The sequence below is a fragment of the Onychostoma macrolepis genome, chromosome 23, assembly GCF_012432095.1.
Source record: "Onychostoma macrolepis isolate SWU-2019 chromosome 23, ASM1243209v1, whole genome shotgun sequence".
NCBI lineage: Eukaryota > Metazoa > Chordata > Actinopteri > Cypriniformes > Cyprinidae > Onychostoma > Onychostoma macrolepis.
This window is the reverse complement of record NC_081177.1, coordinates 26,450,746-26,476,500: the sequence shown is the minus strand read 5'-3', so window position 1 is coordinate 26,476,500 and position 25,755 is coordinate 26,450,746. Positions and strand designations below refer to the sequence as shown.

Sequence of the window (25,755 nt, the reverse complement as noted above, 5' to 3'; positions counted from 1 at the left end):
CATTACATTGATCAAAAGTGACAGTAAAGACATCTATAATGTTACAAAAGATTTCTGTTTTAGGTAAATGCTGTTATTTTGAGCATTCAATTTAAAATTTAAAAAAATAAAATAAAATGATGCAGCACAATTGTTTTCAACATTGATAATAATAATAAATGTTTCTTGAGCAGCAAATTTGTATATTAGAATGATTTCTGAAGGATTATGTGACAGAAGACTGGAGAAATGATGCTGAAAATTCAGCTTTACATCACAGGAATAAATTATATTTTAGTTAAAAACAGCTTTTTTGAATGATCATATTTCACAATTTCACTGTTTTTACTGTATTTTTGATCAAATAAATTCAGCCTTTGTGAGTTTTTTTTTTTTTTTTTTTTTAAATATTGAAAAATCTTGACCCAAAACTTTTGAAAAGTTGTAAACACAGCTAATTTGATATGCGTATTTTATAATTAAGATAAAACACACCACCTCCAGTTCAGAACTGAAAGAAGTCTGATCATGTGACACGTCCTGTCATGGTTTCCTCCTTCAGACGGATCCAGATCTACAGGCCAATGAAGACTCATCCTTTGCTGCCAGGCTGAAGTTTCGTGATGCAGCTAGACATGCAGCCAAAGACAAAAGGGTAAGAAACTGCTGTTTCTCCTGCGAGGATGAGAAGCACCCTCATAAAGTAATGAAACTGTTGTATATTATAAAATGGTAAATTTAGAATATTTGCATTTATTTGCAATCTACACTGGATATTTGAGTTCTGTATAAATTCTATTTTCCACATTAGGTGAAGTATAATGACAGAATTAATTGAGAAATAATCTAGAAATCCTCTAATCCTGATGTGTGTTTGATTTCTGAGCAGGCTGAGGCTGGTTTGCCCACCGCTGAAGAGGCGTACAACTTCTTCACCTTCAACTTTGACCCAGAGCCTCAACAGCAACAGCGCTATAAGAAAAAACATTCCAGGAGAAGAGAAGCAGAGGAGGAAGGAGAGGGGGAATCAGGGGAGGAAGATGAAGAGAAGGAAGAAGAAGAAGGGGAGGAAGAGGGTGAATTGGAGAGGGAGCATGAAGGAGAAGAAGAGTCTGAAGCCAGGGTGACTTGAGTTTATATTTTCTCAGGTTTTTAGATTAAAATCAAATGTATATACTATTGTATGTACTATACTATGAATATACTTTTTTTTTTTAACACTTTACAGTAAGGTTCAACTTTTTAATATTAGTAAACTGCATGAACTATGAACTAACACTGAAAAATAAATAAAACCTTAAATCCTAGATAATGTTAATTTCGACATTTGCTAATACATTATTAAAATCAAACGTTTTATCTGTAAACGTATATTTCATGGAGTTAAGCTAACATGAACTAACAATGACTAGTTGTGTTTTTATCAACTAAAGTTTACAATGATTAATAAATACTGCTCATTTTTAGTAATAAAATAATCAATCAATCAATCAATCAATATTTATTTATACAGCCCTTTACAACAGTCAAGATGAACCAAAGTGATTTGCAATAAAAACAAAAGTAAAAGCCAACACCAAAAAATACTATTTTTGCAATAGTATCATATACACAAAAATGTCACAAGATTTCTGGATATTAAAAGTCAGTCTAAATAAGTTAATAAATAAAGTTTTCAGCCTTGCTGTAAAAAGGCCCAGTTCGGTAATGGTACGCATATCGGGGGAAAGCTTATTCTAGAGTCTGGACCCAGCCACAGAAAAAGCCAGTCACCCCAATGTTTGTACCGTGACCTCGGGACTTCCAGCAAAAGTTGATTTGTTGACCTAAGAGCCCTGTTTGGCTGATGAAAAGCCATCATCTCAGTTACATAAGGTGGGGCAAGGCCATTGAGAGCTTTAAAAACAAACAATACAATTTTAAAATAAACTCTAATAGAAACTGGAAGCCAGTGGAACGAATAGAGAATTGGGGTGATGTGCTCACGTTTGCGTGTGTTAGTTAAAAGATGGGCCGCAGCATTCTGCACCAGCTGAAGGTGACTGAGGGACGACTGTGAGACACTAACATAAAGTGCATTACAACAATCTAATCTTGAACTGATAAAAGCATGAACTGATAAATGCTTTCTCAAGGTCAGAGTGATTCAAAAATGGTTTGATCTTGGCCAAAAGACGTAGTCTCTGAAAAACAACTAGCTTTAACCACGCTGTCAATGTGTTATCAAGTTATCAAAATGCATTAGTTAACATAACTATAACTGTCCATATTTTTGTTACTGGTTGTCATTCATTCGTGATGTAATGCATTCACTGTTTAGGATGAAGATGCTTCTCTGGTCAGAGACGATGAGGAGGATTTGTTCATCATTGACCAGTCAGCACAGGACTTCCTGGAAGTAAGGAGAGCGGAATATATAGGCTACAGCAGGCGACTGCAGAGGGAGCGAGAGACACTGTTTGTTCCCAGCATGAGGCCAGGTACAGAAACAGAAGCAGCATCACTCATGCAATTCTTCACCTGAACTTTCCTATAGGTCAGATAATCTGTGAAACATTTGCCACACAGTTCCTGCCTCCAGTAAGCTGCCAGAGAACGTGCGTCCCCGTTACCTGGAGGAGGAAGGGTTATATGTGGGGGAGAGGCCACCCGTCTGTCTGACCAATCAGAACATTTTGGAAAACCGAATCCTGAAGCAGGCTGAGGTAATTAAAGAAACTGGGTAAAGAAATCATGATTGGGCAAGAGCAGAAACCTTTATAATATAACTTCTATAAAAATGATACTGTAAAAAACTAATTTGTTTACAAAGGTTATTGTCTGTAATGTGAGTGTTTGTGATTTCTGCAGGGAAGGAAGTGGTTTGGAGATGATGGGCGTATTATTGCTTTGCCTGACCCAATCAAAGAGTCCTCATCCAGACCGCCTCTCTTCCAACTGGAGGATGAGCTGGACCCTGCGCTGCAGACTGTCTACAGAAAGGTCAGAGATTGAATTATACATTATGATAATTAGACAATATTTTGTGTGTTTATGTGCTGGTTTCTTTAGGCCTGTCATAGACAGCTGACTCACAAAATTTTCATATTCTGACAGAAATGATCTCCATGAAGGGTCAATAATTGCCACCTTAAATTGATTTCGAGGGACATTCTTTTTTCTGACTTTATTAGAAGTATGCATCATCATTTTATGTTGAATTGCTACATTTAAGCAACAAAATCATTTAGAATAATACAACATTATTACACATTAGGGGTATAACGGTAAATTCCAAATGGAAGCAAGTGATCATCCCTATCCCCTTGGTGGGGGTACTTTGTAGTGAACAGGGCACGTGCGTGCCATTATTTAGTCGTTTGGAATGCACTTGGCAAAGGGAGAGAGTGATTTCCTTCGGTTTGTGATTCGCTGACGGACACCGGCGTAAAAAAATATACATTTTATATTTTAAAAAGTTTTATACAAATTAGTTTTTATATATTATATAGCAAAAAACTTTAAACAACGTTTTAAAATATAAAATGTATGTTCATTTGCAACAGTTATGCTAAAAACACTAAAAAGACATTTATTCTATGCCATTAAAACGGCGACATCTGCTGACGCACATCGTGCTGCGTTGACGGGAACATCCCAGCTGAAGATAAGAACCGTTTTAGTTCGGTACGCGTACCGTTACACCCCTATTGCACATACTGTTTAATGCAGCTCAGAGGTGGCATGAATGCAATAACAATTGCATTAATAATGCTGTGAGATTCATGTTTTCTACACAAAAAGGTCAGTATTCAAATAAGAAATTATAAAAAAAGTTACTTAAAATATGAAACTAAGTCATTCTTTATGAAAGGATCATTAAATAATTTGTTCAACCAATTAGTTAAAAAAATGTGGATTCATTCAGTAACGCACTACTGTATAAAATCAGTGTCACATTTGCAGTTGTGCTGATATTGGACAAAAACTGCATTTTTGCTCTTGTGATGTTGCTTAACTATATCATATGATATAAATATAAAACAAAAACACATACAGGGGCTTTTTCTGCCCCCAATATCTTGAATTTGGGGTCATTGTAAATGCATTCTAATAGTTACATCACGCAGTGAAAGCATGCTCTCTCACAGCATGTTTTTGTTAGTTTTTTTTGCAAAGTGAGTGACATACTTCATAATGTCATAACATCATTAAAACAATATGTATGATAGTATTATATTGTAGACTCAACATATCTCACATCCCTAGCTGACAGTGTAAATGTGTCCCTTATCCAAGTTCCTGGGCTTCTGCAATAAGTGCTTTCAAAGAACAACTAGTTTTTGCCAGATTAAGATTTGCATGGTTTGTGGAATTCAGATGAAACATGACTCACATTAACTGCACTGGTTTTGGAAGACAGTTTTCTGTGGTCCCAAGGCACTGGACCTCTAACACTGGTCTGGAGAGGAAGAATCAGTTATGTTTTCTTTCCCACAAAATAAAATTAAAAGTCCACACAAAGCCCTGTTCAAAAATAGTTTTCATTAATAATTCCAAGGACCCCAGGGTCATGGAAGACCTGGAAATATCTTGTAGGTCAGGAAAATATCATAAAATCTCAGCAAGTTATGGGAATTTCTATAGTGAATTATATATATATATATATATATATATATATATATATATATATATATATATATATATATATATATATAAATTCTGCTCAGCTCTAAAACATTTCGGAATTAGAAATTGCTCTTAGAGGGTGAAATCTCTATGATTTTTGAAAATCTTTGTCATTGTCTAAAACACATCAGACCGTCCACCCTGGGTTCTTTATGATGTTGAATGCTAAAATGCAATCCTGTAATGTTTACTAGCGCTTTTTGGTGTCGTATCCTCCATGCAGCCTGTTTCCAGGCAATATGAACTGCCAATAATATTTGTGGAGATGAGAGGTGTGAGAACGGAGATGGGATCCAGATGTGTGATGATGTCACGGGTTCTGCTGTGAGACAGGGCAGTGAGGTCACATGTGCCTGTCACGCCTCACACGACTCAAAATAGGAGATATGTACTAGATTTTATAATACACACACATATATAATAGAACAATAACACACCCATTCAGCCATGTGTGTTTTATAAATCTTAGAGGTACGTGTGTGTTATGAATGCTGCAAGCCAATAAAAGTGAACATTATGAAAGTACTCACAGACATGTGGAACTAATTGACATTAAGTGTTCTGGTAATGCAACCCACTGAAACATAAAAGAGTGAAAATGAGAAACATCAAGCAGACACTAGGAGCACAAGGCTGACGAACAGTGACAAACTGAAGTATACAGAGTCCTCATGCACACAGTACAGGCAAAAGAAGAGTAGTGTTGAATGTATACGCCAAGCTCAATCATTCAACCCTGTTACCTAAAGAAAAAGAGTGAGGAAAAAAGAAAAGTGATTGCAAGGCACTTTCCATGGTACGGAACAACATACAACCTGAAACTATTAAAAAAGCTATTTTTTCTTTGTCAACAAGTGATAATCAGAATTTGGACACACAGTTTAGAATTGTATACTAAAATTGCTAAATGCTGCAAACTGTATGTAAGCTTTGTAAATATATGAAATTTTTTACATTATTTTTGGAATTGAAAAAGCAGAAATTAAAAAACAACATCTGGCCCCATTCAATTATTTTAACACCGAGTTGTGTGATAAATAGCAATTAAAACAGTGGGATAAATGTAAATTCCTAAAAGTTTGTCTTAATGATCCTTTGTTGAAAAATAACAAAATTCTACCTTTGAAGTATTATTTTGCACACTATTTCTGAAAACGTATAATGCATAATAACTGAATGTTTGCATAATGACATGGTGTTTCCACTGCCCCAGGCTCTGAAGACCAAGCATGTGAACCTCTACATAGCTGGAATGGGCAACCCCCAGGCAGACTACCAGCTGGATGTAGATGTATCCGGCCTCATCTTCTCCCATCATCCTCTCTTCAGCCGTGAACACGTGCTGGCAGCCCGTCTCGCCCAGCTGTACGATCAGCACCTGACCAGACAGCACAAGAACCTCACAGGACTCCTGACTGATAAGGTAACCCCGAGGAGTGCCAACAAAACCAAGCTTCCTGTTCTCAACCTCCTGACTCATTCTGAATGTGCGTGTGTGTGTGTAGTTGAACAGCTTGAGGAACACGATTCATAATATGCTGGAGCTACACAGAGGAGAGGCTCTGAGTCAGGTGGCCCAGCAGAGGATAGCGGAGTACAAACAGGAAGTGAGGTAAGAAATTTCCAATCACCTCTACCTGTTATACTTATGATCGTTGTTTCATTACGTTTAAATTGATTCTTGGTCTCTTCCTGTATCGTCAGACACACTCGTCAGTTGCGTGATGTGGAGCAGGAGAAGGACAGAGCACTCCTCAAAACCATCATCAGAGTGTGGAAGGAGCTCAAAGCTCTGAGAGACTTCCAGAGATTCACCAACACGCCCTTCAAACTCTTCATGAGGAGGTACGGCTTCTTTCATACGAGTTTGACTCTGTGTTTGTGCTTCGTTTCATTAAACGAGTGACGTCTGCAGGGAGAAGGTGGACAGAGAGCAGGACGAGCAGGAGTTTGAGAATGACATAATAGCAGAGGTGTCAGAGCTGCAGGCGGAGGCAGAGGAAGACTATCAGAGGAAGATGAGTGAATACAGAAGACAACATGAGGAATGGAAATCCTGGAAGAGAAAACAGGTACTACTACACATGGGATGCAACTACTGTTTTTGCAGTCATAATCCTCTTTGAAACCAGACTGAGATGTTCTCAACATGTTTCTGATTCCTTCAGAAAGCTTTGAAGAAAAAGCAGAAAAAGAAAATACAGCAGGAGGAGGAAGAGGAGAATGAGGAAAGTGAGGAAGAGCTGGGCGAGGAGCCAGACAAGTCGGAACCTCCAGAGAAACCAGACATGGGTGACCTGGAAGAGCAAGTGCAAGAGAAGGCAGCCAGGATCCGCAGGAAACCTGGAGAACCGGTTCTGATTCCAGAACTTACCCTCTCTGGGCCCGTCACCCCCAATGAGCAGTGCCCACGGTGAATGACACACACACATGTTGGTTTTTATGGTTTGTGGGGACTCTCCATAGGCGTAATGTTTTTTATACTGTACAAACCGTATTTTCTGTCGCCCTACACCTAAACCTACCCCTTACAGGAAACTTTGTGCAATTTTAGATTTTCAAAAAAACTAATTCTGAATGATTATAAGCCTTTTTAATTACGGGGACACTGAAAATGTCTTCATACATCACATTCTCATTGTAATACACATGTCATGTCATTATGCAAATTTGTGTCCTCATAAACCACACACACTGATACACTTACCTCAGACCTTCAGGTAGTGACTATTTTTAAAATAAGTGTTTGCTAAGGTAAGCATCACTATTACTTTTGCTCATATTTAAGATAAGTGATTTGAACGTGATGCTTAAACTGTCTTTAGAATTAAACTTTAGTATTAAATCTGGCATAACTTGTCCCACACTGTTTGTCCTATTGATATGCATGAACCTTGTGGACAATAAATTGGGGGGGGGGGAATCCACCTAAAACACCTTATCAACCAAATATCAATGCCCTGGCAACCACCTGCAGTATTTCAGCAGCCTCTTAGCAATGCCATTCGTCTTAAATACACTACTCATGCATTAGGCTATATTTATATGCTGACTTGCCGATCACACACTACCAGACTTTCAGGTCTGAACACAACAAACTCACGTAGAAATGTGTGCCTCATTACTAGAAGATGCATGACAAATTTATGTTTGATATCCTCCAACTACACCGAATCATAGTCTGAAGAAAATCAGAGTCTGTGTCCATTATTCACTACACACAATCTGTCAGCTCTGATTGCAGACTCGCTCTGACTTTCGGCAGCTAGCGTCAGCACATCCAGACTGCAAATAGAGGCAAAAGTTGAGTGGTTTATTCTAGCCTTTAGCAACTTTCCTGAATGCCCCAGCCATCACCCAGAAGACCCTTGCAATAGCATAGCATCTGCTAAACATGAAGAAAACCTTAAAGGGTATGGTTTTCTTACGGTTACGGTTGAACCACTGATGTCACATGGACAATTTTAACAATGTCCTTGCTACGTTTCTGGGTCTGAGAACATTTCAGTTGCATTGCTGTCTATGCAGGGTCAGAAAGCTCTCGGATTTCATCAAAAATATCTTAATTTGTGTTCCAAAGATGAACAAAGGTCTTACAGGTTTGGAACGGCATGAAGGTGAGTAATTAATGACAGAATTTTCATTTTTGGGTGAACTAACCTTTTAAGGTAATGATTGACCAAGCCGATGGTCAGTTGTCATTCAATGTCTGACCGTTGTTGAGTGTCTGTCGGCTTACTTTTTGTGGTGTGTTTTGTACCTTCTTGGTGGCCTTTTGGCTGATCGAGCATGTTGAATCACATTGGAGCCACTGGTGAGAGAGACAAGCCCCTTGTCCAGATACCCACACTTGTGGTCTTTGCACCTGACCACTTGACTACTTATATGACATATTTCCTGTATTTGGCCCAAGTGTTCAAGTTAGAATGAAGACCACAAGTGTGTATAGAACTTTTCATTACCTGATGGGACACACTTATAGTTTTGTAAAAATGCAAGTGTTTGCATAGCTTTATTTTTATTTTAAATACTTTGCATTTTAAAATCAACTTCTAAATGTCCATTCAGCAGTACCTATAACAGATGACACAATTTCATTGTGGTGCTTCTAATTAAATGATGAAAAGCAATTGCAAATGTTGTACATAATAAATATCACCAAAACTTGCAACAGGAAAGGCAAAGGAATAGCTGTTTACATTTATGAACCAAAAGAAGTTACATTAGAATCCATAATTACCATAGTCTTAATTACGATTTTCCTTTTTGCCGACCCTACTGCCACCTGCTGTTGTGGAGAGTTATTTCCTCCCACACTAGTTGGCCATTGGCTGTACTTTCTGTAGTTTTGGTGTGTTCAAGTGCAACTTTTTGGACCTTATGCATTCAACGTGAGGCGCTTGGCACTTAGTGACCACATACACCCTGACTTTTGCCTGGATAAACATTCAAATTTTCTCCAGAAATGTAAAAATATAGTTTTTGTTTGTCTTTTCTAGTGCCGAGTTTTCTCGTAGAGAGGATGTGGCCAAACGGTCCCTCTTCATCAAGGTCCTGTACAATGATAAAGAAGTTTCCAGAACAGACAGTCGAAACCTCAACATGGATTTCAGAGTTCACTTTGGTCAGATATTCAACCTGAAGATAGTGAACTGGCCAGAAAGCATCAAACTACAGGTACGGCTGGGTTGGGTTGGGTTGTGTGTGCATTCACACAAATGCATTGCTGTTTGTCTGTTTGTGTCTGAAACGTTCTGGATGTTTTCTCGCAGGTGTTTGAGAGTGTCGGCTCGTCCTCCTCCCTGCTGGCTGAGGTGTGTGTGCCAGTTCCAGAATCTTCTGTCCTGACCGGCAGTGCACTGTTTGAGGAGATGGAGTTTAGCAGCAACCAAAGAGTCACGTTCAACCATGAGGGGGTCGGCAGTGGTAAACACCTCTTTAAACCTTCCTAAACAGATTGTTTTGTGCGTCACAGTCATGAAGTGAAAGGATGCAGGTTGTTTTATATCTTGTTTGTGGTAGGTGTTCCGTTCTCTTTCGAGGCCGACGGCACTAACACGCAGACCCTGTTGACGTCAGGGAAGCTCTCCTGCTGCGTGTCATGGGCTGTAGGGGAAGATGACATCCCCCTCGCTCCCCCGTCCAGTCAGCCTGGAGGGGGTATGTACAGGTCAGAGAGCCAAATTGAGATCCAGCCCTCCATTAGCGCATTATTTTCAGTTGTGCTGGATAAGATGCACTGTTTTCTCTCTCTTCAGTGGTCTCAGGCAGATGGACGCTATAGCATGTATTGGAGCATCTGGGCTGAACGACATGAAGAAATTGGGGAAGTGGGCGGCTGAGTCTCGCCTCGACCCCAATGACCCCAGCAATGTTTCTATAATGCAACTACTTTCGGTACATTTCCCGGAATTTTCTATACAGCTCTTTACCAGACAAATGTCATTAAGTTAGTGATAATGTACCTCCATAAAAATTGTTTTCCAATGTTTAATTTAAAGTCTTCACATCACCAAACTACACTGCGCATCTAGCATATCTAGAAAGGCATCTGGCAGTGAGCTTGAAGATTATTTTCAACGTATAGTTAAGCTGCAGTCTGTAAGTTTTGCCTCTTTGTCGCCATCTCTGTTTGAAAACCTGCAATTGCAGTTATTTGCACAATTATCTTCATTGCGTGGGTTGTGCACCGGCGCGACTCCAGCGCAGATGAATCTAATGTTTTGAGGTGTATGTGTGGCTGTCAGTCACCGTGCCGTGTGGATACTGTACTTAGGAATCACAGATTCTAGCCTACGTCTTGGAAGTATGACCCAAATAAGAATTTTCACCATATATTGTCATCTGAACAAGTAACAAGTCTGCCATGTTTGTTCTGACCAACTGAGGAAAAAAGCATTGCAATAAATCCAATGGTGATTAAATCTAATGATCGGTTAGCTCATATCACATCACACCTTGCAGATTATTATTATTGTTATACTTTGTTCTCAAATTATTAATGTTAACAACATCAGCATTGCGTGACTATGTGTATGTAGTGTGTATTAGCGTGTAGATTAAAATTTCTGTACAGTCTAATCTCTAATCGTCATACCATTCGAATGTCATATTGAGAAATTATTTTTAACATGCTCGATTTTCCTGCAAATTCCTACCTGTACCACTCAAATTAGAAAACATTATTATAAGCTAACCGTTGTGAATCGGGCTAAAGTAAGGTGATAGTTTTGAACACTGGCTGGGTATGTACTTGCTCAAATATTGATTTCGGATCATTTTTAACCAAAAAAAAAAGTTACGAACTGCAGCTGTAAATAACTGAAATATGCAGTTTAGTCATTATAAATAAGTGTTTGACTGCTCAACACCACAGTAAAGAAAACCAATAAGAGTCTAGTATTCAGGAGCGCTGTGTTTTTTTGATGTCTTATTTTCTCTGTAGGTGGTGAGTGGTGGAGATGTGGCGGTGCCTGAATATTTCCGCCTGGAGCAGCTTCAGGAGGAATTTAATTTCCAAACCGATGAGGAGCTGCATCGTTCCCGTCGCTTCCGTCTCCTGAGGCTGCGGAGTCAGGAGGTGCCGGAGTTCCGTCACTTTAAATGCGTCCCGTCCATGGAGCGGGACATATCTGAAAAAGTGTTCCAGGTAAGATCACTTAACCTCGGTGAAAGCTTTCTGTTTCCTGAGATTGTCCAGACTGGATGAATCGCCAAAGACTTCAAAATAATAATAATAATAATAAATAGACTGTCCAGGCAGGAGCCAAAAATTACATTGCAAACAGTAAATTCTCATAATTTATTGTAGCACCACCTAGTGTCGAGTAGATGTCTGTGCATGAGATTTTTCACAGCAAGACATCAGTTTTCCAGCAGCTGCAGTGCAATGTAATAATGGTTTTATCTTTTTAGGGAGTATGTACCTGTAAGTAATTATATTGTTAATTAGCCTAAATGTGTAAGAATAAACAGCTGTTTTGTGTAATAATCTTGTTTCAGGATTATGAGAAGAGACTAAAGGAGGGTGAGGTCATTGATACCAAAGAACACATTGATGCACATCGAGCCCTTGTGGCCAAATATCTGCAAAGAGTAAGTGATAAGTGAAATTTAGCTATGGAATAACATCCTTACTTACACTATTGTTCAAAAGTTTGGAATCCATAAGATTTTTATAAGAAGTCTCTTATGCTCACCAAGACTGCATTTATTTGATCAAAATACAGTAATAAACAGTAATATTGTAAAATAGTATTACAATTTCAAATAAGTGTTTTCTATTTCTGTTTTAATATATTGTAAAATGTAATTTATTCCTGTGATACAAAGCTGAATTTTCAGCATCATTACTCCAGTCTTCAGTATCACATGGTCCTTCAGAAATCATTGTAATTGCTGCTCAAGAAACATTTCTGATTATTAATATCAATGCTGAAAACAGCTGTGCAGTTGAATATCTTTATGAAACATGTTTTTCCAGGATTCTTTGATAAAAGCTCAAAAGAACAGCATTTATTTGAAAGAATAAATCTTTTGTACGATTATTGCCTTTTCTGCCACTTTTGACCAATTTAATGTGTCCTTGCTAAATAAAAGTATTAATTTATGTGAAACAAAAGTTACTGACCCTAAATATCTTCTGTTTTGTTGTCTTTGTTTTAATGATATAAGAGCAGTGGACAGTTATGTGAGTTATGTATAAGATAAACGTGGTATGTATGGACTGCAGCAGAGGGCCTTTAAAATCACATTCCCTCTCAAATGATCTGTTTGTCTCTCTGTCTCAGGTGCGGGAGTCGGTTATTAATCGTTTCCTCATAGCAAAGCATCATTTCATCCTGTCCGATGTGGTTTCGGAGGACGAGGTTCCCAGCATCGGGTAAACTGCTCTATTGTTGATCTAATTCACTGCTGCTGACTTTAAATACAGACTTTCTGAAGCCAGCCTCATCTTTAACAGTCCACCCACTTCTAGATGCCATATTCAGATATGGTCTGGTACACATGCTGACTTTTTGTTTGAAGCTAAATCCAGTTCATGCACTGCAGTTCAGTACATTTGATGATGGTTCTATTGAAGATTAGCATGTTTGATTGCAGTTTATGCCATCAGCAGTCTTTAATGACTGGATTGTGCACACACTGCAGAGAAGGAAAGGTTTTGTGTGATCTTGAATCAGTATGAAGTGATGTTTATTTGACAGTTCCTGTCTTTTATTTCTCTTTTTTTCTCCTGTACGTTTGTATATTCAGTGGTCCAGGTGCTGGGTATGTTCTGAGGATTTTCTGTTCTGTTTTCAGTCTCCCGTATTCCTTTATTTTTCTCGTGTTCCTCCCCTCAGATCTGTGTGTTCATGAGGTGCCATCCTCTGTAGAGTTAGTCAGTGTAAAATGTGTGTGTGTGTGTTAATGTGGAGATCACACACTCAGACAGTGTTTGCTCTGCTGGTGAGTACTGATAGTGAATGTTTAGAGCAATTATGTATTTATTTACTCACTCTCATGTTATTCCAAACCCATACAACTTCCTTTCCTTTGTGGAAGACTAAAGGAGACGTTTAACTGAATGTTCATGCTGCTCTTTTCCATGCATTTAAATTATACATTGACCAGGGCCTGTCAAACCCCAAATGGAACAAAAATATTCTAAGACGTTATAAAATCATTAGAATTGTGTGAGGAACAGACTGAAAGATAATCTCCTCCACTTTAGCTTTCACAGCCATAGCGATAATCAGAGCAACAGCACGATTGTGAGTGTATTGCTTTTATACAGCAGTTCAGTAAACAAAAAGTTAATATTGAGTAACTTGCATTTTAAGCACAATACTGCCAGAATTACAAAAGTAATTCCAAACAGATTTAGAGCAGTCAGTGGTGATTCATTCCTGAATGAATCAGTTTTTTCAAACAAATAAGTGCATGATTCAATGGCTCACTCATAAAAATAGTGAGTCCCATTAATCAATAAATATGTAGATTGTTTATATTTACACACACAGGAAAACTAATCATAAAAAGATTTGCCCCAGGCTAGTAATTTGCATAAAACACACATATTTGCATAACACAGAGATCATCTCCATATAAGGGCTTTCCACAACCTCTCCTTTATAGCCTTTTGTTACTCTCAGTACGTAAATTGATAAATCATGATTTGTTCATGCAAATGCTCATACTCAGACGGCACACACACATTCGTGAATGAGACCCAGGCACTTCTAGAATGAATTAGTTTTTTGAATGAATTGGTTGAGTGAATGATTCAGTTGACTCGCTCATAAAGAGTCGCCATCTACTGGTATAATGAAGTCACCTACAGAAGGAGTCACTGATGAATCTCCATCACTAACGTACTGACTGACTGTCCATCAAGAACGTGTTCAACATCAACATCTGTTAATAGATATGTGTTTTGTGTTCAGGATAGAAATAGAGACTTTAAACCAAGGCGCTGTATGTGAGGCTGATGAAGTCCTGTCTCAATGTCTATTGTTCACGTGGAACATCTCTCACTAATACCGCAGTGTGTTGTGGGATATCTCCACTGACTCTCAGCTGGCACTCTTTCAGGGTGTTAGGCTGGAACCTGTTCAAACTGGCCGAGCCCAAACGGCCCCTGAAGCCTCGCAGGAAGGAGAGGAAGAAGGTGACGGCTCAGAACCTCTCAGATGGAGACATCAAACTCCTGGTCAACATCATCAGAGGATACGACATCCCTGTCCGCAGACCTTACGCCAGGTACCTGTTTCTACACTTCCAGAAAAGTTGACCAATAAGAAGACACTAAACGATCACGTTATTTGTTGTATTTTCAGCAAACCCCCTGCATCGGCTAAGTCTGGGCGATCATTCACAGAGCCGTTTACAGCTCCTGTGTCATCCCAGACACCCCAACAGGGCAGTGAGTGGCCCTTTGGACAGGTAACAGCACGACTGCACCATACCTGTACCTTTACCTGAATATTATTTGACTGTGACTGTATGTATTCATGTACTGTGTGTGTACTGTAGCCTCTGATCAGGCCGTTTGTGGAGGTGTCTTTCCAGCGTTCAGTGCTGCAGACGTCTACTGCTGAGGGTCCAAACCCCTGCTGGAATGAGGAGATTGTTCTGCCATTCAGGTCAGACTAAAACCTACAGCACTGACGTGAAAAGCCAGTATAACTTCATAAACTCTACTTCCCTGTAGCTCTGTTCCTGAACCGAGTGAACTGTCTTGCTGTCTGCTGCTTACACGGGCAGCTGTCTTCAAAGGCAGCCTCCAAACTGAAACAGAACCTCATAAGTGGCTCGTATGAAATGCTCTACATAGGCAGTGACTCTGAGTTAAAATAATGACACTCCAATCCACCTTATACTTCACGTAAAAATGAGCAGGGCCGTTTGTAAATTTTATGGGTCTAGCTTTCAGCTATTTTTAGCTGTACAAAACCACTCGTTTTTCTGCTTGATACTGCAAATTGGTGTCTTAACATATTATTTTAGTGTATTATCTTAATTATGATCACACTGGTTTGTAGTGCAAACAGTTTTGCTGTTTACTGCACATTGTTATTCTTCTTTTTATTTACCTATAGCGGCTAATGAACCCCAAGTCTCGCCCATAGGCTTACTTCTGCGTTTAGGAATAAGTACATAGTCATTTTTTTCTTCATTATACTCAAGTATTGAATGATGCCTCAGTATTTTAAAAGTAAAAAGGTATAATATTGGATACTTTTATACTTCTATCATTTTTTTATTCTTAATATTCTCAAGTATTGAATAAGAATACATATTTTTAATATACATTTACATCAATAATATATATTATTTCTTTTGACAAAATATAATTTAAAAATTTTCTTTGTTTTTCAGTTGTTGAATGAAGCAAAAAACTATTTTAATTAATTTACATTAATGATAAGAAATTATCATTTCCTTTTTCTTGATATTTTCTAGTATTGCATAAGACTAAATATGTATAATATATATTTACATCAATAATAAATATATATATATTTAGATTTTTTTACAAACTTTAAATTATTTTTTCTTGATATTCTGCAGTGTTAAATGAAGCATGATTTTTTTTTTTAAATTTAAAATACATATTATTTATCTTCTAAATAATTATTTATAAGAATTATAATTTTGTTTTTCAGTATGGAATAAAGCATAAGGATTTTTAAAAATAAATTTACGTAAATAGTATGTATTTATTTCTTTTGATAAATGACAGTTTCTTCTAATTTAGGTGTTTTTTTTTTGTTTTGTTTTGTTTTTTGCATTGAACTTGTCACAGTGTATTCTGTGATGTGATACTGCATTACAATTAGGCCAGAAAATCAGATTTCTTAAAAGACCGCATAATGTTCCTGTCTAACTTTTAGAACAGCCTTCATATTAGGATTGCGCCTATGATACCTTGAAATGCTGTCTTGGTATGCAGCTCACCATAAATGTTATTGTTTTCACATTGAGGTTCAGTATTTGCATGGTGTGAATCAACGGTTTCCTCTTTATCTCAGTGCTCCAAACGGAGACTACAGCTCCACCATTCTGCAGTCGGTCAAAGATGAGGTCTTCATCAACATCTTCGATGAGGTCCTCTATGACGTGGTGGAGGTGAGAAACATTCTGATGTGCTTATGGATCATTCCCAGAGTCATTTTAATGTTGCCCTGTCTGTCTGAACTCTGTCAGGATGAGCGGGAGAGAGGGAACACTATTCACACCCGTATAGAGCGGCACTGGCTCGGCTCCATCAAGATTCCCTTCAGCACCATCTACCTGCAGTCTCGGGCAAGACACCAAACACCAACACTTCATACAGAGCACATGACAGTTTCTACTTTTGTACAAGTGTTCGTGTATAATGGAAATATGCTCTAAAATAATCCTGCTCCCCTCTGATAGGTTGACAGAATATATCTCTTTTAAATGTGATTGGCTAGTGTGGGTTTTTATTTTTTTTAATCATTAAAGCTGAAAATATTCAGGTTTGATTGATTGTGATCTGTATCTATTATATGATCTGTGCATTATGTTTAGATTGATGGGACGTTTAAGGTGTCCACTCCTCCAGTGCTGCTGGGATACAATAAGGAGCGCAGTTTGGGCAGTGAAGGTGGATATGACGCCGTCCGCAGCCTGAGTGAAGGAACCTTCCTCAGCCTCTTCATCACCATTGAACCCCAGCTGGTTCCTGGAGACACCATCAGAGAGAAGGTACTGCAGAAAAATCTGCTTCATTATCAAGTGTTATGTGATGACAAAAAAATATTTTTTATAGTGCTGTGAAATGATTAATCGCATCCAAAATAAAAGTTAGTAAAGTAGTAGTGTATGTGTGTGTACTGTGTATATTTATTATGTATATATAAACACACACATGCATGTATATATTTAAGAAAAATATGTTACATTTATATATTAAATATATTTATAAATAATATACATTTTATGAATATAAATATATACATGTAAATATTTCCAAAATATATGCTGGATGTGTGTGTATTTATATATGCATAATAAATATACGCAGTACATGCACATATATTATGTAAACAGAAACTTTTATTTTGGATTAATCGCGATTAATCGCTTGACAGCACTAATTTTTTATGTTCGTAAAGATAAGAATTTTATAATTTTTTGTTCAACATTGCTTTTTCCTCTCTGTCTCTTTTTTTTGACTGCTTTTAATAGATGAAGGAAGTAAAGGTAACATATTTGGAGTCTGAATCATGTTTATTTACAGTGGAAGTCTATGGGGAAAAGCGTTGTACTAACATAAACACTGACATACACACTGTTTTCAAAGTATCACCATAATGCTTAAACCTTTATGCGTTAACATCATACCAGTGTGATACAATTGATTACTAAACTTTACTAAAGCCAGTAAAAGGGAGATTTTCACATGATCTGCAGAAAGGATCCATAAAGGGACTGTTTACATGGAGAAAAATCTGCTGACTGGTGTCCCACCTCTACAAGGACAATATAAAAAACTTCACAGCTTAAATATAAAACATTTGATGTGGAATAATGACTAAAAGCGCTTCAACAAATACACAAGTTGCACATTTCTATTGTCTGGCCAGAATGTCTTGCCCCACAGACTTCAATTGTATGTGAGTGTATTACTGTAAACATGATTATTGTTTGTTTTCACAAATGAAGAAAAGAGTCAAAATGATTTTCTGTGGTAATCGACAGCATCTGTGAGCATCATACCGCTTAACTTTTATTACATGTAACTTAACCCAAGACATTCCTGTAAGTGTTGTCTGTTTAGTGGAGTTGTGTTTAGATCAGGTTTAATTTCTCTCCATGTCCAATTTACGGTTTATACATTTCCATTCAAAGGTTTTCCATTCAAATTAATTTTTACTTTTTTTTAAGAAAGAAAGAGAGAAAGACAGAAATACTTTTATTTTGCAAGGGTGCATTAAATTGATCAAAAGTCACAGTAAAGATATGTATAATGTTACAAAAAAATCTAAAATTATATTTCAAAAACATGCTGTTCCTTTAAACTTTCTTATTATAAAGTAGTATCACAGTTTCCATAAAAATGTCAATAATAATAATAAATGTTTGTTGAGCATCAAATCAGCATATTTGAATGATTTCTGAAGGATCATGTGACACTGAAGACTGGAGTAATGATGCTGGAAATTCAGATTTGATCACAGAAAAAAAATTACATTTTACAATACATTCACATAGAAACAACCATTTAAACTGTTAAACTGTGTTTTGATCAAATAAATGCAACTTTGGTCTTCTTTCAAATACATTAAAAAAAAATCTTACTGAGCCCAAACTTTTAAACAGCTCAATTTATTAATATACAGTAAGGGAAACGTCAGATTAATGACCTCTGACCTCTCTCTCCTCTCAGTTTGACTCTCAGGAGAGTGAGCGTTTGTTAATAGCAAGTGAAGTGTTTGAGAAGGAGGCAAGTCGGCGTTTCCCCGACCGGCCCTGTCTCACCACCGTCATCGACATCAACGGCAAAACCGTCTTCATCACGCGCTTCATACGGCCTCTGAACCCCCCGCAGGAGCTGCTGGACGCTTTCCCAAACGGCCCTCAGGAGACCACGGTCCGTCCACACACTGTTCAGACACCAGCTCATCTGTGTGTGCCGTCATTCTGCTCATCCTCTGCTTCGCTCTCTCCTCAGGAGCTGGTTGCGCGATACGTGTCGCTCGTTCCTTCTCTTCCAGACAGCGTGTCTTTTGCTGGGGTTTGTGACTTATGGAGCACGTGCGACGTGAGTAAACATGGACGTCTCTCTTGTTTGTTTCTGTTCTGAGATTGTGTCATATACACTCTTTTTTTGTCCGATTTATGCTGTTTTAGCAATTCCTAACGTTGCTAGCTGGAGATGAGGAGGAGCATGCTGTGTTACTCTGTAACTACTTCCTGTCGATGGGCAAAAGGGCGTGGCTTATCATAGGCATCGCCATTCCTGAGGTGAGTGACAGGCCTCTTAGCCAATCACACATTAATAAAACTGAGGGTGGCTTATGAAACATTATGAAAACACATCAATGGAAATCAGTGGAGATGGACGTGAAAACACTATTTTATTATAATTTTTTTTTATGCCTGCATGGGTTTGTGTCATTGTTTTAGGGCCCTACAGCGTACGTTTTGACGTATGAGCAGAACCGCTATCTGATCTGGAATCCCAGCACCGGGCAGCACTACGGACAATATGACACATTCTGCCCCCTACAGACCATCGGCTGCCTGATCAACTCAGACAACGTTAGTAAACATACTTACCCCTCCACCCCCCCCAAAACAAAAATATTTTAATGTATCACAACTATCATAACTGACTTCATATCTGTGCAAAAATACATTTTACAGTCAATTTGCAAGTCAAAAGTTTAGAATATTGTTCCAAATTTATTTGATCAGAACTACGGTAAAAACAGTAATATTGTCAAATATTACTACAATTTTAAATAAGTGTTTTCTATGTGAATATATGTTAAAATGTAATTTATTATTGTGATGTAAAGCAGAATTTTCAGCATCATTACTCCAGTCGTCAGTGTCACATGATCCTTTCATGATCACAGCTGTGCCGCTTCATATGTTTGTGGAAACTGATAAACTGCCAATTTTTAAAGATTAAAAAAAGAGAAATGCTTAAAAAGTGACAATACAAACTTTTATAATGCTACAGAAGATTTCTATTTTAAATAAATGCTTTTGTTTTGAACTTTCTATTCATCAAATAAAGTATCACATCTTCCGCAAAAATATGAATTAGCACAACTGTTTTCAACATCACTGTTTTTCAGATATATTGAAAAATCATAATTTTTCATCATTTATTTGTGCACAAAAAACTATTTCTGGCAAAGCTTGGCATTTATTTTACGTGATATGATAAAAACAAATATTGTATAGTAATTTTATTGGTTTTTATTTGTATATCTGTGTTTGTGTGTCTCAGGTGTGGTTTAATATCCAGCCGTACGCTGCACCTGTGAGAATGATTTTTGACGTCTCCAAGCCAAATCTCTGGAAACCGTTTTTCTCGCGATCGTTCCCTGATCCCGGCCTCTCTAGTGTGCAGGTGAGGACGGCTCCACCAATCACAGGCCTCGATTTAACAGGTCACCCATTAACTGAACCCAGCTGAAGAATCCCAATGATTCTGATGGATCTTAAAATCACTCTCTGAAGTAACGTCTAATCTGCAGCCGTTTCTTGCAATTTTGGGCCAAACTGTGTAGTCAAAATTGATTTTGAATCATGTTTTTCAGCCGGAGGGCCTGGTGTACAGACACACGGACAGAGCAGCTGCTGTTGAGTTACAAGACAGGTTAGTTTTAATCAAACACACACCAGTCATTTAGGTACACATATCTGATGAAATGAGATTGAGCTTCTGTGCTCCTGTGCTGTAGGATAGAGAAGGTTTTGAGGGAGAAGATCATGGAATGGCGTCCGCGTCACCCCACGCGCTGGAACCGCTACTGCATCTCTACGTTACGTCAGTTCCTGCCAAAATTAGAGCTGAGCGGAGGACGAGAGGTGGCTGAGGAACATCGCCTCGAGCTGCAAAGCCTTCTGGGAGAATACAGGGTGAGTCTTCTGCTAGAAATCACACTTTACACAGGCTAATAGCCTTAAGGCCGTTTCACACTGCGAAAAAGCGAGGCGAATCGCCGACAAACGTTGCTTTCACACCGAGAGCGAAACGACTGATCGCCTAATTCACGCCTGCGCGCTAGGTGGCGCTGACCAACAATGCATTTTTCTTCAGATATGCGGCTCGTATATGGATTTAACATCATCCGCTGCTCAATATACAGCATTAAATTAAGATATAAAGTTTGGTTCTATGCCAGAAACACAGCTTAAAATACAGACAGAAGTAGCATCAAGCCACATTTGAAAATTTAGCAACAGCAACAGGTTGTGAACTTACAGGATCGCAATAGGCGCAGCAATCTGTGTCTGGTCAGATTGCCTGAAGGTTCCCGAAAAGGATGACCATATGGGCTTTTTGAAAAGATCGCTACCGATGTGGCTCCTGTCTCTGGCAGGCAAAGAGATTGAAGTGGAGCGAGCGCATCGCGTGTACACAAGACTCTCCTCAGATCGCGCTAAACCATGGGTTTTCATCTTCAAACTGTTACGGTACACGGACAGGGAGCTCATTCTGCAGGCCGCCAGACTTCACGCCCCGGTGAAAACATCCGACGGAGCAACGCTGCCGTTCTTTCCAGATTTATCTCCAGTCACCGCAAAAAGAAGTGCCTTTGCGCCAATTTGGAAGGAAGTGAGAGAAGCTGGCATCCAGAATTTTCTTCTTTATCCCGCAAAGCTGAAGGTCATTCTCAATCAAGGTGAACCTAAAATGCTATACTCCCCAGAAGAAGCAAGAGTTTTTCTCAGATCCCATTCATCCACCAACTCTCAGTGAACTTCATCAACATTTGTTGTTTAATTGGAGAAGAGATGCTCTAAATGGCTGGGTGACTGTCTCTTTCACTATTCACTTTAATGTTCACTTCTTAATTCATAGTTACTAGAAGCTTTCTTTGTGCATACAGTATCGCTTACTGATTATGATGTTATTTTATTTGTTTTAGTTGTATTATTTGCCGAGTTTATTGAAATGAACCAAGGTTCAGTGGATGATCCTCAAACACTTTGGAATGCAGTTAAATCATTTATAAGGAATAACTCAATTTCATATGCCTCTTTCCTTCAGAAAAACCGACACAAAAAGATAGTTGAACTGGAATCACAGCTCCAGAATCTGCCTGGAGATAATCAACGTTGTTTCTCAGACAGTACACTCAGTAAAATCATGGCGGTTAGGTCCGAACTCAATTCATTACTGAGATCCAGGGCAGAATTCCTGATTCAAAGATCCAGGCAGAATTACTATTTTCAAGGGAGTAGACCAAGCCACCTTTTAGCTCTAAGATTACGCAACAGTGAAACGTTTGCTAATATTTCGGCAGTGAAATCCCAATCTGGGCTCATTATGACAGACCCAAAAGACATTAATATCGCCTTCCACTCTTTTTACTCTAACCTCTACACTTCTTCTGCTGATGGTGACCCTGACTCTTTTGCATCTTTTCTGTCCAACCTTGATTTACCTTGGCTTTCAGATTCAGATTCGGGAATACCTGGCTGAACCGATCACTCTTCAGGAGCTGGAGTCAGCAATCCGATCTGTCCCCAGGCATAGATGCTATTCCAATCGAATTGTATACTACTTTTTGGTCAGATTTAGGCCCCCTCTTGTTAGATATGATCAATTTCTCAGTTACTCAAGGCTCATTTCACCCATCTATTAATATAGCTGTTATTTCTCTCTTGTTAAAAAAAGATAAAGATCCGACTTCCTGTTCTAGTTACCAATCTGAAACTATTTCTCCCCATAAATATACGGAATACTCATCATCATATTTCTTTGTTTGCTGATGATATCGTCACATTCTATTCCTCATGTGTTGAATTTATTTGACCATTTTGGATCTCTCTCTGGGTTTAAAATTAACTGGAGTAAGTCATGTCTACTTCCCCTCAATTCTAAAATTGATTCCATGTCCCTTTCTATATCTATTCCATTGGTTCAAAACTTTAAGTACTTGGGGGTAGATGTTTTTCCTTCCCTGCAGGAAATCGTCTCAAAAAACTATAATAGTATTCTAGCAGTATCCTCAGATTTGGAAAATTGGTCTCGTCTTCATACTTCTTTTCAGGCTCGTATATCGGTGATTAAAATGAATGTTCTCCCACGTATTCATTTCTTTTCTTCCATGATTCCTCTCGCTCCACTGGTTGGCTACTGGAACAAACTAGATGCATGTGTTTTACGGTATATATGGGATGGGAAACGTCCTCGCATTAAACTGACTACCTTACAACGATGTAGATTACATGGAAGTCTTTCTTTCCCTACTTTTAGACTGTATGCTCAAGCCTTTTCCCTCCGCCCTTTATCAGTTTGGTTTGATCCTGACGCTTCTGTGTCTTGGAGAGCAATTGAGGAATCTATTGTTTACCCGAATAGATTGAAGCATCTTGTTTTTTCGGGGGTTCCGCTCAGGCAGTGTTAATCTCGGTTTGGTCCCATTGTAACCCACCTCCTCTCCACATGGAGGGATATTGAAAGACGTTCACAACTAGTTACAATATGGCATAGGCATTCGCCCATTTTCCACAATAATAACCTTTTGTCAGGCAGTACTCCATTTCGTTGTCCGCAATGGACTCATAATAAAGTAATAAACACTCTGGGAGATATCTATGATGATAGTGGTTTAAAATCCTTCCAGAATCTCAAAACTCAATATAATCTGCCAGGCACCTTCTTCTTTATGTATTTGCGCATTAGATCGGCCCTATACGGGCGTATGGGGTGCCTTTGAACTCTCAACTGCCTGTTCACCCTTTGCGCAAACTAATCCTTCCTTCTGAGGAATCTCCCTCCTCTGCTTCAGTCATCTATCTCTTTCTTCTTGAGCATTCATACAAACCTTTATCTATTACAACTGTCTGGGCTAAGGATCTTAATGAGGAGGTGCAAGTTTTATTTTCGGATCAGGTATGGGGTGTTTAAATTGTCTTCTAAAAACCCTAATCACCAAACGATTCATTGGAAATCGCTGCATAGGGTATACTTGACTCCAATGAAACGTTTTTATATGAATCTGTCATCTTCTCCTAAGTGTAATCTCTGTTCCCAAGGAGTTTTAGGCATCTTTTGCATTGTTTTGGGAGTGCCCCTCTCTCTCACCTTTTTGGACTCAGCTCTCACAGGAACTATCATATTTGTTGGGTACTGAGATATGTTTGACTCCGCGCCATTTTTTTCATGACTGACTTTTGGGACTTCACCTTGTGCGTCCAACAAAGATGTTTACTGTTAGCTGCTCTCACAGCAGCAAAAAGATTGCTGGTCAACCGCTGGAATCCTCCTCACACAATGGACAGACGAACCTGGACGGTGTATTTGTTGGGCATCATCTCGATGGAACTCTCAACTTCTCGTATACATGGATCTAATGTGAAAACTGTAAATTCATGGCATTCAGCTTTTAATGTTGTGTCATCTTTTCTAAAATCTTTGTAAAAATTATTTTATTGTTATTTATTTATTATTATTTATTTTATTTTTATTTTATAATTTTTTTTAAGTCTACCAGGGGGTGGGTTCTAAATTTGTACAGCTGCTTTTTGTTTTATATTACTGTTCCCTGAAAAAATAAATAAATTCAATAAACAGTTGTTAACAAAAAAAAAAAAAGAATGATTTTCGAGCATCTTTGTGTTGTTGCAATGTCAGTAGTATGTAAATGAACAGTGTGTGCTCTTTTTCCATGTTACCTGCACCCAGATCTACCAGTTTATATGTTAAAACTACAGATCATACTTCCATCTGGAAGTCGGATTGAGCCCAGTGCAGTATAGTTTTCCAAAGGGAAACTCTATAGCCTTGTTCTCTTGTAATGTAGCACAGAAGAAAAAAAAAAGAAGCCTTTTCTACTGCATAGGCGGCCAATTTTTATTGTCAGCAGTGAATCACCCATTTAATGTTGTTTTCTCACTGATCTGTTTCAGATATCTGGGTTTCCCCTACACCTTCCTTTCTCAGAGATTCGGCCAATTATTGAAGCCGTTCACAGCACAGGGGTTCATATGGTCGAAGCCCCGAATGTGGAGTTTGCCCTGGCGGTCTACGTGCACCCGTACCCCGGTAATGTGCTCTCCGTTTGGGTCTACATCGCCTCCCTGGTCAGTGCACACTAGATCACAGCAGAACACCACCAGCAACAGAGGAAAGACTTCTTGATATGCTTTATATGAAATGAAAATGTCATATTTTCTATACATTTTTGATTTTGTAGAGCTCCTGTGCCTGTCAGTGTGTTTTAACACTACCTCTACTACTAGTGGTTGTCTTATTTATTTTTTTAAAGAAACTCAGTCTAGAATGTTATTTTTAAGTGTCAGTTTAAAGCTTTTATACATTTTATTCTGTATATTATTCATGGTTGTACTGAATCGAGATGTTTGAAATATTTTTAAAACATTTTAATTACACAAGACTGCTAAGTTCAACATTATTGTTTTTTTTTTTTTTTGTACCAGTCTTTTAGGTTGAATCTCACAACACACACCAAAATTAGTGTTCATGTTCATGTTTTTATAATATATAAAAATAAAAACATTTTAACAAAACCAAGTCATATGGGTCAATTCTTTTGAAATTGAGATTTATACATCACGAAAAATCGATAATATTGACCCATACAATGTATTTTTGGCTTATATTATACCCCAGAGACTTAAGACTGGTTTTGTGCTCCAGGGTCATATATATATGTATATATATATATATATATATATATATATATATATATATATGTATATGCTTTTGTTAGAAGTTTCTTCTGCTCACCAAGGCTGCATTTATTTGATCTAGAATACAGTAAAAACCATAATATTGTGAAATGTTATTACCATTTAAAATAACTGTTTTATGTGTAATATCTGTTAAAATGTAATTTATTCCTGTGATGCAAAGCTGTATTTTCAGCATCATTACTCCAGTCT

General features: G+C 38.1%; 1 protein-coding gene across 2 annotated transcripts in view; it reads left to right on the top strand.

Annotated features, from left to right (window-relative positions):
- The window catches only part of cc2d2a (coiled-coil and C2 domain containing 2A), a 28,930-nt gene extending 3,406 nt beyond the window's left edge, over positions 1–25,524 (top strand). For both annotated transcript variants that reach the window (XM_058764372.1, XM_058764371.1), the window contains 31 exons: positions 542–634; positions 869–1,102; positions 2,300–2,459; positions 2,548–2,684; positions 2,830–2,961; positions 5,861–6,070; positions 6,153–6,259; positions 6,352–6,492; positions 6,563–6,719; positions 6,816–7,060; positions 9,147–9,324; positions 9,420–9,573; positions 9,670–9,817; positions 9,906–10,044; positions 11,093–11,296; positions 11,650–11,742; positions 12,438–12,529; positions 14,224–14,391; positions 14,469–14,574; positions 14,665–14,774; positions 16,164–16,260; positions 16,339–16,437; positions 16,687–16,863; positions 18,548–18,751; positions 18,833–18,922; positions 19,012–19,125; positions 19,288–19,422; positions 20,123–20,245; positions 20,436–20,494; positions 20,580–20,757; positions 24,760–25,524. In XM_058764372.1, the coding sequence (XP_058620355.1) occupies positions 542–634; positions 869–1,102; positions 2,300–2,459; positions 2,548–2,684; positions 2,830–2,961; positions 5,861–6,070; positions 6,153–6,259; positions 6,352–6,492; positions 6,563–6,719; positions 6,816–7,060; positions 9,147–9,324; positions 9,420–9,573; positions 9,670–9,817; positions 9,906–10,044; positions 11,093–11,296; positions 11,650–11,742; positions 12,438–12,529; positions 14,224–14,391; positions 14,469–14,574; positions 14,665–14,774; positions 16,164–16,260; positions 16,339–16,437; positions 16,687–16,863; positions 18,548–18,751; positions 18,833–18,922; positions 19,012–19,125; positions 19,288–19,422; positions 20,123–20,245; positions 20,436–20,494; positions 20,580–20,757; positions 24,760–24,948 (4,473 nt within the window). In that variant the 3' untranslated portion in view covers positions 24,949–25,524. The remainder of the gene's footprint in view (positions 1–541; positions 635–868; positions 1,103–2,299; positions 2,460–2,547; positions 2,685–2,829; positions 2,962–5,860; positions 6,071–6,152; positions 6,260–6,351; positions 6,493–6,562; positions 6,720–6,815; positions 7,061–9,146; positions 9,325–9,419; positions 9,574–9,669; positions 9,818–9,905; positions 10,045–11,092; positions 11,297–11,649; positions 11,743–12,437; positions 12,530–14,223; positions 14,392–14,468; positions 14,575–14,664; positions 14,775–16,163; positions 16,261–16,338; positions 16,438–16,686; positions 16,864–18,547; positions 18,752–18,832; positions 18,923–19,011; positions 19,126–19,287; positions 19,423–20,122; positions 20,246–20,435; positions 20,495–20,579; positions 20,758–24,759) is intronic.
- Positions 25,525–25,755: the final 231 nt, after the last annotated feature.